At 62.9% G+C, this 12693-nt stretch overlaps 4 protein-coding genes across 4 annotated transcripts; 2 read left to right on the forward strand and 2 right to left on the reverse strand.

The window, feature by feature from the left end:
* Positions 1-585: 585 nt before the first annotated feature.
* Positions 586-3087, forward strand: CHLRE_11g482626v5 (uncharacterized protein). Its single transcript, XM_043067773.1, has 4 exons — positions 586-1085; positions 1162-1237; positions 1364-1427; positions 1673-3087. The coding sequence occupies exons 1-4, from the start codon at positions 980-982 to the stop codon at positions 1724-1726; spliced, it is 300 nt and encodes a 99-aa protein (XP_042919778.1). The 5' UTR covers positions 586-979; the 3' UTR covers positions 1727-3087.
* A 283-nt stretch (positions 3088-3370) lies between these two features.
* CHLRE_11g482650v5 (uncharacterized protein) lies at positions 3371-6485 on the reverse strand. The gene is made up of 4 exons (XM_043067774.1): positions 5720-6485; positions 5203-5534; positions 4823-4955; positions 3371-4562 (listed from the first exon to the last, which is right to left on the reverse strand). Exons 1-4 carry the CDS (start codon positions 5746-5748, stop codon positions 4496-4498), a joined length of 561 nt encoding a protein of 186 aa, XP_042919779.1. The 5' UTR covers positions 5749-6485; the 3' UTR covers positions 3371-4495.
* Positions 6486-6965: 480 nt separating this feature from the next.
* CHLRE_11g482676v5 (uncharacterized protein) lies at positions 6966-8727 on the forward strand. The gene is made up of 3 exons (XM_043067775.1): positions 6966-7098; positions 7309-7581; positions 8350-8727. Exons 2-3 carry the CDS (start codon positions 7512-7514, stop codon positions 8553-8555), a joined length of 276 nt encoding a protein of 91 aa, XP_042919780.1. The 5' UTR covers positions 6966-7098; positions 7309-7511; the 3' UTR covers positions 8556-8727.
* A 2-nt stretch (positions 8728-8729) lies between these two features.
* Positions 8730-12675, reverse strand: CHLRE_11g482700v5 (uncharacterized protein). The gene is made up of 5 exons (XM_043067776.1): positions 12400-12675; positions 11888-12033; positions 11182-11335; positions 9938-10842; positions 8730-9745 (listed from the first exon to the last, which is right to left on the reverse strand). Exons 1-5 carry the CDS (start codon positions 12611-12613, stop codon positions 9536-9538), a joined length of 1629 nt encoding a protein of 542 aa, XP_042919781.1. The 5' UTR covers positions 12614-12675; the 3' UTR covers positions 8730-9535.
* Between the last annotated feature and the right edge of the window lie 18 nt (positions 12676-12693).

The raw sequence follows: 12693 nt of genomic DNA on the forward strand, positions 1-12693 counted from the left end.
CCTCAGCCCTCTGCATGTCACCCCTCAGCCCTCCGCCGCTTGAGGTTGGCAGTGGCCGCTTGGGCGCGGATGGTCGCTCCCCTGGTTGGGCGCCCGCCGGCCGCCCGTGTCGCAGCAGGCTGCACAACCAGGGCCTGTGCAGCTGAACTGGAGCGCTGGGCAGCTAGCCAGCTGGACAGTGCTCCTCTCGACGCCCTGACCCTGCTGCGTCCTCGTGGTGCCCCCCCATCCCCCACGGAAGCCTGCTGGTTCATTCTGGTGTCCTCACGCATGACACCGAGACACCGGTGCGCCCCTGGCTGTGCAGCCGTCAGACGGGCACACGCCGTAGCCCCACGCAGCACACGCACCCCGACCCGCACGCCGCACTTCAACTCCAGGCATACCAGCTGATTGGGGCATCGTGCTTCCAGCAGGCCTTCGGTGCCCGGAGCCGAGGCTGCGGTCTGTCGCCGAGTTCGGGGCAGCTGCTCGGGGACTACCACTACCAGTGTCATCGGTGTCAAGTGCTGCGGCCGGCAGAAGAACCTAGACCAGCGACGTCGAAGCCGAGGTACCATACGCCCCACATGCTCTAGAACAGAAGTGGAATGAGACTTAGCATAAGTGCGAGGGGGAGACTGTCAGTTCTGACAATTGTTGACCCGCGCCTTCAATAGACAAGTTTGTTCAGAAAGGCAGCATGTGAATGAGTAAATGGTTTATCATATCACACTGACGGTGGGCCCATACTAATCCGAAGAGCTGAGGCGAGGCCCATGCATGTGTCCGGCAGAAAACCCTTGTGACTGTGCATGGACTGCGTGCTTTTCTTTGTTGCTCACATATTGCTTTTCTTGTTAGGCTAGTCTGTGTGTGATGTGCTTCTAGTGCACTCGCTGCGGAGCTGAATTTTAGCCTGTGCACGCGTTAACAGCTCGCACAGCCCTGGCGCACAGGCGCATTTTGACAAACGGGGCTATCAACTTCGAAATCGGGGATGGCAACGGCGAGCCAAGGGAAGGGGCAAGAGACTCCGCCGCAGGAAGGGGCAGGAACTTCAGAGGGCAGCCAGGAGGGCACAAATGGAGCTTGGGTGAATGAAGGTATGGTACTGCGACTATCCACGGGCGCAGCGCACGGTGGCGACTGCAGTCACATTCGCTGACCTTGTCTCTGCAGGCTACCAGCGCTGGGTGGAGCAGCGGAAAGAGTGGACATCAGGGACACGACCAGCGCAGCCGCGCCATCGGCAATTGTGCGTTGCGTTGGGGCTGTGAGGGGCAGTCCGGGTATGACAGCTGTGCGCGCACCACCTGCCCACGCCACGCCTTGGCTCCATGCCTCGGAGCTGACTTCAGCCGCGTTGCCTCCGCCCATGCAGACCGATCTTGACGCACGAGATGGTATTAGGGGAAAGGGCATTCCCCAAGGCCGTCCCGCTTGAGGTGGGTGGAGGTGGGCTGAGGCAGCCTGGGCACACGGTGGGGCGCACCGCCCTCCCCCCTTCCCACACACACATTCCATGGCTGAAGCGGGGCTGCACTCTGCCTGTATTCCTGTGCGTGCAATGGAGTACTGTGGCTCGGAACACATGCCTGCTGTGCGCTTGTGGCGCTGTGGCGCGCGCATGTGACTGACCGGGCTGCACCGGGCGCCTTGCCCGCCCCCCTGCCGCTGTCATGCCACGCAGGCCGTTGTGGAGTGCCTAGTGGAGATATGGGAGGAGGAGGACGCATGGGATTGAGGCGGGCGGAGGGGACTGAGGCGAGAGGGTTCTGAGGCAGGGGGGGACAAGGGCTGGGACTGTGGGGCCCAACGTGCTCGTCCGGGCCGCTGGACCGGGCGGCGCTGGGGCACTGGCAGCATGTACGACCAGTCTACCGCTGCGCTGTGTGGCCTGCGTCAGCTGCTGCCGCCAGATAGAGCCCAGGGTCACATGGGGTGGTCTTGCGTCGGACAGCTGCGAACCGCCGGGCCTGCGGGCGCAGTTCAGGGCAGTGGCCACGTCAGGGTCTCGGGCCTGACTGGGGCGGCTGGGCGTGGCGGGGGGCGGGTGTGTGTGTGTGTGTGGGGGGGGGGGCAAATGGCTTCAGCGGGAGTGTTGTAGTTGCGTTTATGGCGTGGGCGATTGCAGACTAACCTACATGGAGTCATGGACTGCTGATTTGAATGTAAAACCGGATTGAATGCATGGACGCATTGCACACTGATTCCCCGAGTGTGATACGGGGTGTTGTGTGGGCAGACCACGTGTTAGCGGGGCACTGCCTGTCAGTGGTGTGGGTGCGGTCCTTGCGTCTGATGGCGCATGGTGATTAAGGTCCTGACGGCGCGCTTTTTGGCTGCGGAAGGACAGTGTTGAGTGAATGCAATGTGCGCCCATAGCCGTAGTGGGCTCGCCATTCGCCGCGTTAGTTTTGGTGTGACATGACGCAATTAAAGGACATGACACAGTCAAATAAACGAGCTGTACTGGCCACGTATGCTTGCATTACAGCGGCATATGGGTGACACGGTGTAGTGGGTGCTTGCCCATCAAGCTTCACATGCGAGCTTGCACGGCGGGTGGTCGGCGGGTATAAAGGCTGGGGATTTCTACTGTATGCGTATGCGATGTATGCGTGCTGCTGGGCGCCCAGGTGCGGCAACGTGAGGGGCAGGTCAATGCCTCGGCCCTGTGCCACCCACCTGCGCACCTTGGCAGTGCGTGTGTCAGGTAGCAGGTAGCAGGCCAGCGCGGCGGGTTTGCACACTGGTATACGCAGCTCAGGCTGCGCAGTGCAGGTGACGTGTGTAGTATGCAGGCGGTGCCTCAAAGCGCAATGGATGTGCAATGGAAGCACCGTACGCTGAGAGCTCGCGGCAGGGGCAGGCCTGGACGTGCGGTGTGAAAGATGCAAGGCAGGCGACTGAGGGACAGGGAAGACCAAAGACGTTGGAATGTATTGAGTATTGCGCGAAAGCACATGACTATGCACAGCAGCAAAACATGAAGTGGGACTCAATCTCTCCGCCGCCATGCGGCTGCTGGTGGGGCCTATGTGCGGTAGTCATGCTGGCTGACTGGAGCTGTTGTGCGGCGACTGTGGGCACTGCATACAGCCATCCGGCCGGCGCCCGTGTCCAGTGGACCAGGGGTGCAGTGGAAAGTCAGCACACTCAGCAGTAGGTCTCGGCGGCCAGCAGCCGTAGACGTCCACACTGCAGGAACTAGTCAGGGACCAGGGCGGGTAGACGGGATGTCAGGAACCAGGGAGGGTAGTATGAGGGCAGGGCGGGTAGTCAGGAATCAGGGATGGTACGGTAGTCGGGAACCCGGGAGGGTACTATGAAACGCGAGGCGCCCGCATCAGCCTGCACGACTTCCGCGAAGTCGGGCGGCCACTCTTCGATTCGTACTTTACAATGTAAGGTAGCTTGGGCGGGTTCGGATTCAGACCTACAATGCGCCAGCATCCGGCTAACACCTGCCGAGGCTCTGTGCGGCATCACCAGCCACTAACTGACGGGTGTACCAGGCTACTCCCCGCACCTCTGCTTGCTTCTGATGACATGCGTTTCTCTGCACTCAAACGCCGAATCGCCTGCACGTGCGCCAAAGATACATACCGCGACCATTCTAGAACTTAGGAAAGGAATGTCGGCTATCCCGCAGGCCATGCGGGCTGCGGCGGCTAGCCCTCGCTGTCCGCCTTTGGCATACGCACACCAGTTGCTCAGTAACAAACAGCTGGCTCGACATACGGATCAATCCACTCCACTGATGCCGTCTTTCCGTACGCCCAACCGGCAGACGCGAGCCGTCCAGCCTCCATCATCAACACCATATAAACAACAACAACACACGGGCAACGCGTGTGAACGCGCAAGAGCCATCCTGCTCCCCCCGATAGCACCATCCTGCAGCACCAACCTGCAGCGGCATCCTGCATATCCCCAGGCCCCAGCTCCCAAGCCGCCACGAATTGTGGCATACATTTCAATCCCAGATACCCGCCGGACACCAGTCAGTCCAACAGATGAGGGAGGCGTGGGAAGGAAAAACCGGGCCCAGGTCCACCCTACTCAGCAGTCGCACTCGAACACATACAATCAATGTGGCTGTTCGTGCCAGTGACGGAGGTATGAAGGTAAAGAGTAGGAAGATCGTGGTAGCAGTTTTAATAAAATGGTAGGCTTCAACATACACTCGGCCTTCAGAGGCTATCCGGCCGGTGGACAGGCGACAGCAGACAGCGTTTCCGCCCTCGTCACATCGGCCATGCGGTCATATGCGGTCACAGCGCGGTCACAACACTCGGCGCCCGCAGGGGCGCCCGCGACTCCGCCCCCGCCTCCAGTTGCCAGGTGCCCCTGATTACTGAGCCGCTCGCTCCTTGATCGCGCCGCTCGACCGAACCCACACTCAGTTTGCACTGTTGCAAACCCGCTCCTCTCACCACACCTGTTGGCCATTGCGCCACAATGGCCGACGCGCGGAAGCGGCGCACCGAGGCCCCCGCGCCCCAGCCACCTACCGCGCCGCCACGGAGGCAGAGCGCAGCGGCGTGCGCTGCTGGCTGATCGCCGCGCGCTCCATGCTGCGAGGCACAGGGAACAGAAGACGAGTCGGCAAGGGCTACAGGCACTGAGGAAGGCGTCCGCAAACTAGGCTTCCATGTACTCCACCACGACGACGCGCATTCGTACATGTGCGTGGTCCGCACACCCCCACTGGCCCTGTCCCGCGCCCCTCCTCAACCGGCCACCATGGGGGCTCTCCTTCCCTCTCCCCTGTATCCCTCCCTCTCCCGGGCCCCTCCCCCTCCTCCCCTGCCCACAGTCCCCCAGCCAGCCTCACCGGATGGCGAACAGGTCCTCAGTGATCCAGTTGAGCGGGTCGTGCGGGTTGGCAGAGGTGGCGGGGTAGCGCTGGCGCAGAGGGTCCTCGGTCGCGTAGGAGGGCCGCGAAACGGTGCTCAGCGGAGCCAGGCCTGCGCGCGCAAGGGCATTGCGTGCACACACACACAGGCCGCAGGTGAGCTGGGTCGGCATGTGCGCCACCTAGCTAGTTTGTACAGGGCCGCCTGCAGCTACACAAGTGCCGGTGCACATGGCACCCCGAGGCATGGGGGCAAGGACGCTCCGCCGGCTGGCCCCCGCTTTCCGTCAATCCTTCACGGAACCCAACCCAAGCCCTGCAGCGGGCCGCGGACCGACGACCTCTCCGTCCACACCGACCTGGTGTGAAGGGGTTGGACTGCAGCCCCGTGGCGAAGGGGCCGTGCACTGCCTCGTTGTAGTACAGTCCGTACAGCGAGGAGGGGTTGTACAGCGCCAGCGCCGTGGAGGGCGAGGAGGAGGAGGGAGCTGGGTGGGAGGTGCCGGCGGCGGCGTAGCCGGTGTAAGCGGGGTAGCCAGCCGATGGCCGGTCATAGCCGGCTCCGGTGCTGGTGGGGGACGTGGCGCCCCAGTGCTGCGCCTGTGGCTGCATGGCCGCGTAGAAGGGGTTGTGCGACGTCGACGCCATTGTCACGCCGCTTTGAAGGTCCGTCGCGCGCAACGTGAGCAGCCTGTCAAGGATGCAAGGATGAAGCCTTACTCTCAGCAATCAAATCCGGCGGACGGTGACGAACGCGCGGATTATATTGCTTAGCTGCCTAGACTTTGCGCGTGTGCGGACGGTCACGTCAGGGGTGGTTCTGGCCAGGAAGCATCGCGGCTCCCGAGGAGCCGGACAGCTGCCTCTCAACCCCGCGAATAGCCCCCGAGCTGGAAACAGGTCATTAAGTGGTACTATATTGCCTCAAGTGCCGAATAAGGGGCTCGAGGCCCACACAGGTCGCGTCCCATACACAGTAAACTCAGTTGCGCAACGGCACCGCCGAAGTGAAACAGCGGTGCCGACCGCTCGCAGGAGCTGGCCCAAAAGTACAGCGTGCTCACCTGTTATATGTTATTGCAAAGAGTCACAACGCAGCTTCACTCGGGCTAGGTCAGGTAGGAGCTAGCCCGTCGGGGCTGCCTTGTGGCGTTCGGGTTGGCAGAGAAAAAGAAGTATGCAATACGGTGTTATGAATGAGGAAATGGAGCACCGAAGGAGGGTTTGGCCTTTGGAGTCAGTGCTCAGTTGCGATTTGGATCCATGGGATGGTGACGGCCTTTTTGGTTCCTAAAAATTTGCCTCGAACAAAACAGTGCAATGATTGCAGAATACATAGCTGCGGGTTTCACAACCCGGCGACTGCCAGTGGTGGCTGCCAGCGTCGCGCACTTGCGCTCTACGAGCTCGGGCTCCAGGCGCCGACCGAACTGAAAAATCCACGACGTGGCATTTCGTCAGCTGATGCACATATTATTGTTCTTCCAGCCCGCAACTGATGTTGATGTGACGTCACTGTAGGAAGGTGGAGGATGTGGGCAGGCTGTTGAGTGTTGTCGTGCCGACAGCCTGCTTATGTTCCTCTGCCTCCGCACAAGTGAAATGGACAAGAGAAGCTTACACAACATGGCTTCCAAATAGCATGCATGGGGGAACGGCCTGCAGGGGAGTAGAGTGGGAGCAGGGTGTGCTTTGAACGTGCCTGCATGCCCACACGTCGCGCATTTTGGGCCTTGGATTCCGTCCCCGCGACGACGCTCGGGCGCGGGCCCTGCACATGGCAGTGTCCCCAAAACGAGGCATGGGGGCGTCACAATCAGACGGTACTTCCTCACCAATGAGTAGTGGGGGTCTTCGAACACTCAGTAGGGCAGCAAACAGCACTTTGCGGCGGCATGCGCAACAGCACCATACCGTATCTTGAGTGAGTAGGTGACTGCGCGCACAAACTCGCCTTCTCTGGTGGAGGGTAGGAGGGAGCCGCCTGATTGAGGTCGGGACTTGACCACCCATCGGGCAGTAAGTACGGCCTTGATGGCGGTTGCTGCAACCCCTGACCGTGGTTGTGTCAGGTCGTGTCTCCAGAGTGTGTTGTCCCCGCCCCCCAGGGGCTGTTCCCCTAAGGATTACTTTCCCCTAAGAACGTAGAGCAGCGTACGTCCTTCCTCGACACTTCCGAGCAAGGGTGCTTCCGAGAAGAATTAATATTTGTTGCGACAATACGTAGTCGTAGATCTCACACTCTGGCTGCACAGGTGGGAGCGGTCAAAACGCGCGAGCCGCTGGCTGCGCTGGGCTGCGCTGCCTGAGCGGCCCACCCTGTGGCAAGTGCTGCAGTGGCTGGCGGCGGGGGCGCAGCCAGCGGCACGACGGCGTCCGCGTCCTGGGCGGCCGCGACGACGACACGCCTGCCGGCCGTAGTAGTTGATGTATGGCGCTACGCACGCGCCACCCGATCATAGCAGCAGCCCCAGCAACAGCGGCGGCAGTAGCGGCACCGGTGGCCCTGACGGCGCTAGCTGGTGGGCTGCAGCAGCACAGCCATCACAGCAGCAGCCACAGCAGCCACAATCACCACCATCACCGCAAGCACCGCAAGCACCACTACCCGACTCTGCTCCGCCGCCGCTGGGCCGGCGGCAGCGGCTGGCGGCGCTGGCGCTGACAGATGGCCCAGTCGCCGGGTGGGATGCCGCCGGCGGAGGAGGAGACCCTGATGCAGGCGTGGCTGGCGCTGGGTGAGGAACCATATCCATCTTCATTGCTGCCCCGCCAGGGGGGGGGTAGGAACAAACTTTTTTGACCCCATGCCACAAAACCTCCCGGACCCCCCGACCGACCGACCGACCGACCCCCCCTACCGTACGACCCCCCAAAACCCCCTCAGAACCCCTTAGTTCTTTGTCAGGTTGGTGCCAATTGACTGCTCTCGGTGAGCTCTATCGCTATGTAAATGATCCGCCTTGGGAACACACTTTGACCGACCGACATGTGGAATTGTGGACATGTCACCCGTCCACCGACAAGTATCCTGATAGACTGGCCTGCTATGCAACGGCTTACTCCAATGTTACTTGATAGTACGAACTGTGCTGACGCGTTCATCCATGCAAAAGCCGCCCGGCGGCACCGGCCTGTCCCTGACCCGTTCCCCAGGCATCTTCCAAAATGCCGACATGCCGCTCCCCAAAGTACCCCATACTATGCATGTGTGCTAAGTCTGGGGTATACCTACGCACGCCTCGTTGAGCTGCACCCATTGTGCCGCGCACTGCAGGACAGAAGCGCTAGGAACAAAACTTGGCACGAACCTGTGCAAAACCTCGTGGGACCCCCGACCGACCGACCGACCGGCCACTTTGAGGGGTCATAACTTTGCACCCAGAAACCCATTTTCGATTTTGAAAGCGGATTCGTGATTTTCTCGTTGAGCTCTATCCATTTGAGGCATGGGGTCTGTTTCGGAAGATTCTACCCCCCCCTGGCCCCGCCGGCCTCCACCACAGATGGCGAGACGCACCAGGTGCACGAGGGCGGCGGGACCGGCACCGCCCTGCCTGCAACGGCCACCGCCTCCGCCTCCGCGTCCGCCGCTGCCTCATCATCATCCTGCAACACCTCCGGAGCGGCGCTGCGGCGCCTGGGCCTGCAGTCCTGCGTTGGGTGCCGGTGGCAGCGCCTGATGGGCCCCACAGCTGCTGGGGGCTGGTGACGCGTGCGGACCTGTTCAGAGCGGAGATGGAGGAGGAGGGGGAGACGGAGGAGGAGGGGGAGATGGAGGGGGAAAGGCAGGAGGAGAGGCAGGGGACGGAAAAGGGAAATGGACTGAGGATGGAAAAGGGGCAGTAGGGCTAGAGGGCGTGTGTTTCTCCGTTCCTTCTCCGCAATTGCATTGCTTGTCGACCGCTTCACGCCGTGTGGCCCTATCGAGCGGCGTGGCACGCCATACACACAGATCGTGCACAACAGCACACAGGCACCAAAGGCAGCGCCATACGGTACCACTGCTCTCTGGCTGGCACACGGTATGCTTCATCCCCATTTGCCGCACGGCTTCCATGTCATGTTGGTGCTGCTGCCATATTACTGTGCACGACTACTGGCTGCCGACAGCGCATACCGGTATGCGTTCTTAACAAAGACAGTGCTACGCAGTGGCTGGCTAGCAACGTTACAGATGCCCCCACTGAGCGGCGGGATGGCAGTGGCCAATCCCTGGCTGGACTTCCATCGGCCTTGTGTCACAATCACCGAATCAAACGTCAGACATCATCTCACGTCCGTTGCATCACAGAGGCCACCCGGCGCTTAAAGAAACAAGGACACAGTTACTGCAGTGGCAATGGCGCACACCCCTGCACACGACGCGGCACCGGCACCCTCCGGCACCCGGCATCAGCAGCAGCAGCAGCCCCACAGCACCCACCCCACAGCAAAGCGGAAAATCAGTTCGGCATCTAGTGCGGCTGTGGCGCAGTCTCCGCATGAGGACTAGAGAGGCCGTCGAACCCTGCCCATTCATGTCCGCAAAGCAGTAGCAGCTCCGCGCGTGCCAAGGTGAACCAGGAGTAGTACAGACTCTGCCACCGCGCGCTGGAGCCGCGTTCATGCAGCAAACCACGCCGCCCCACTCACCGCTCCCCATCCTGCCACAAGCTATATGTACACCAGCAACAACACGCCTTATAATGTCTACTTGGCGCGCTTGGAGCTGGCCACCTTGGCCTTGGCGGGCTTTGCCGCCTTGGCCGCCTTCTCCACGGGTTTGGCGGCAGCGGGCTTGGCGGCCTTGGCCTTGAGCTTTGCGGATTTGCCGCCGCCAGAGGGCTTGGCGGCGGCGGGCTTGGCGGAAGCTGCGGCGGGAGACTTGGCGGGCGCAGCCTTGCGCCCGCTCTTGGCGGTCTGGAGGGGAAGATGTGAGACGGGTCAGGAGGCACTGGAGGCATCAGCGACGCACGCCACATGCCAAGGCAAACGCTTCGCAGTAGGCACACTGTAGCGGTTTTGTGCAGGGTGCCTATTGCATGCAGTCCAGCCCCATCTTGGCCCGCGCCCACAGCATCCCCCAAAACAAGTCCAACAGCCGTAGCTCACCGGCTCCTTCTCCTCCCCAGTCTTTTGCCGCTTGCCGCCCGCCACCTTCTCCTTGGCAGGCGCCTTGGCCTTGGGTGCCTCGGGCTTGGCGGCAGCGGCCTTGCCCTTCTTGGGCGCCGGCGCTGCCTCCTCGTCTTCCTCGTCCTCCTGCTCCTCCTCGTCCGCGTCCTCGAACTCATCCTCCGAGCCAGACTCCACCGCCGCCTCCATCTCCTTCATCTCCGCGTCCTCCTCGGCGTCGCTGTCCTCCGCCTCCTCCTCCACCTCCTCCTCGGCCTTCGCCTTCTTGGCCTTGCCCTTGCTCTTCCGCGCGGGTGCCGCAGCCTTGCCACCCTTGCCTGCCGCCGCCTTGCCCTCCGCAGCGGCGCCGCGGCGCTTCTTGGGCACCGCAGCCGCCGCCTCGTCATTCTCCTCCTCCTCCACTGCCTCGGACTTGCGGACACGCTTCTTGCCGCTGCTCTTGCTGCCGCCGGCGGCCGCGGCCTTCTTGGCGGCCACAGTCTTCTTGGCGGCCTTCTTGCCACCTGCGGCCTCGCCCTCGCCATCCTCCTGCTCGTCCGCGGCATGGCCGTCCGCGCCCTCGCCCAGCAGCTCCCGCCGCTGCCGCTCCGCCCACCGCAGGGGCGCCTGGCTGACCCGTTCCTTCTTAGCGGCCACAGCCTTTTTGGCGGGGGCGGGGGCGGCCGCAGTGGAGGGGCCCCCGCCGTCGTCGCCCGCCTCACCCTCGGTCGTGTCGGCCTTCTTGGCCGCCGGGGCCCTCTTCTTGCCCTTCTTGCCGCCAGCAGCCGCCGCCCCATCGCCCTCCTCCTGCTTCTTCTTCTCGCCCTCCTCCAGATCCTCCTCCCCCTGCTGCTGCTTGGCGCCCTTCCACGCCGCCATCTCGGTGCGGTAGCGCTCCTTGTCGGCTGCACGGCCGGGCGGAGGGTTGGGGCGCAGTTCGGCATGGGGGGGGGGGTGTTGTCGCAGGGCAGCGGGGCGACATGAGGGTGACGGCACACACACGGGGATTGTGCACTGACACGTGCCACATGGCATCAGGGTTCGCACCGGTCACACGCGGTGCCAGCCCCGCGCGTCCGCTCAGTGACAGAGGCTGCAAGTAGTGCAAGCGGGCCCTGCAGCGCATCGCAGTACACCCCCATCTCGACCTCCCAGCTACCACAACCGCTACCACCGCCGCCCAACCCCTGCCCACCCCCGCCGCTCCTCCCCTCCTCCCCTCCCGCCTCCCCGCCTCCCCTCACCTGCTGCCTGCTGCGCGTACTTCTTCTTGTCCTCCTCCGCCATGGCCGCCCACTGGTCGGCGCACACGCCCTTGAGCCCCGCCCGCAGCGCCTGCAGCTCCTTGCAGTTGCCCGCCAGGTCGGGCTCGTCGCCCAGCGCGCGGTCCACAGCCTCCTGAGGGGTGGGCGGCAGAGAGGGAGGAGCACCGGGGGGGGGGGGTTACATTCATGATTAATTAAGAACGGGGGGGTTGAGGTATGCAACGGAGGGAGGACATTCAGGAGGACAGGGGGCAGGGCGCGGGTGGCCAGACATGTGTGGGGAGTGTGGGGTTTGATGGCGCCACGACAATGAGGCAATCAGCAGGCATCGAGGCTTGAGGGACAGCGCCCAGACCGGCGCGCAACTGTTGCGCCACTCCTCAGGGGGAGCTCGAGGGGGCAGCACACGGGCACACAACCGAACGCCGCGAATTCCAGAGCGCCCTCGCCCGCCCATGCACAGCCCCTGGAACCAGAGCACACAACCCCATCGCCGGAACCAGAGCACACAACCCCATAGCGGCTGCGGCCCTGGCGATCATCATGGCCTCGTATCAAAAGTGCCGCTGTGCTGGAGCTGCAGCGTGTGCTCTGGTGTGGCAGGGCCCGACCCTGTGCCTCAACCCCCCACGCTCATCACCCCTTCTCTCACACGCACACTCACGCCCCAGGCACCAGGACCCACCAGCACTAGGAACTCCACGGGGCCGCGGCTGGGGCGCGGGCGCGCGGCGGCGGCGGCGCTGGGCGCGCCGGTTGGCGGCTTGGGCGCGCCGCGGGGCCGGCGCGTGAGCTCCTTGGTGGCCAGCTCCACCTCCCGCTCCAGCGCCACTAGTGAGGGAGTGGGGTTGCAGGGTGTGTGTGTGGGAGGGGATGGGGTTGCAATGCTGGTTTTGAGGGGGGCCGTGTGGGCGGTCGGCTTGGGGTGCGGGGCTAAGGCCCCAGGCTGGTGCCGCACAGCTGCGGACACAGGGCCGCAACCAACCCGCTAGGCCGTGCCGCAAGTGACCATTGTCACGAGCTAGGTCGTTCGGTAGAATATCATCCATCCTTAAAGCATGACGCGTATACGCTCCGCTTCGCAGCGGAACTGAAATATTTGAGTCGGCTGTCGCCGGGCTTTGGCGCCAAAGCCCATCCCGAGCCCTGGATCACGCTTTAACTCGTTAATTACTCACGAATACACTGAAAGCTTACCCGTAGGCACAAGGAGCTTCTTCGCGGGAACCGGCGCACCGGCCGCGCCAAAGAACTTGTTGGCTTTCAATGCGGTGGGCTCCTTCTGTGCTGGCCGCTCATCCCGCTCCTTCAGCGTGGTGAAAGGAGTCTCTGCGACGCTGTCATGCTCAACGACAGTCTTCTTTCTGGACCGGCCTGTCGTCTTGGCAGCGGACCGTGGGCGACTAGACATCCTTGAGCTGTTTTGATACAGTATGGTATGCAGGGTGTGTAACGAGAAAGGACAGATTGACGCACTGACTATGGCGGTGA

Source organism: Chlamydomonas reinhardtii, chromosome 11, assembly GCF_000002595.2.
Source record: "Chlamydomonas reinhardtii strain CC-503 cw92 mt+ chromosome 11, whole genome shotgun sequence".
Lineage (NCBI taxonomy): Eukaryota > Viridiplantae > Chlorophyta > Chlorophyceae > Chlamydomonadales > Chlamydomonadaceae > Chlamydomonas > Chlamydomonas reinhardtii.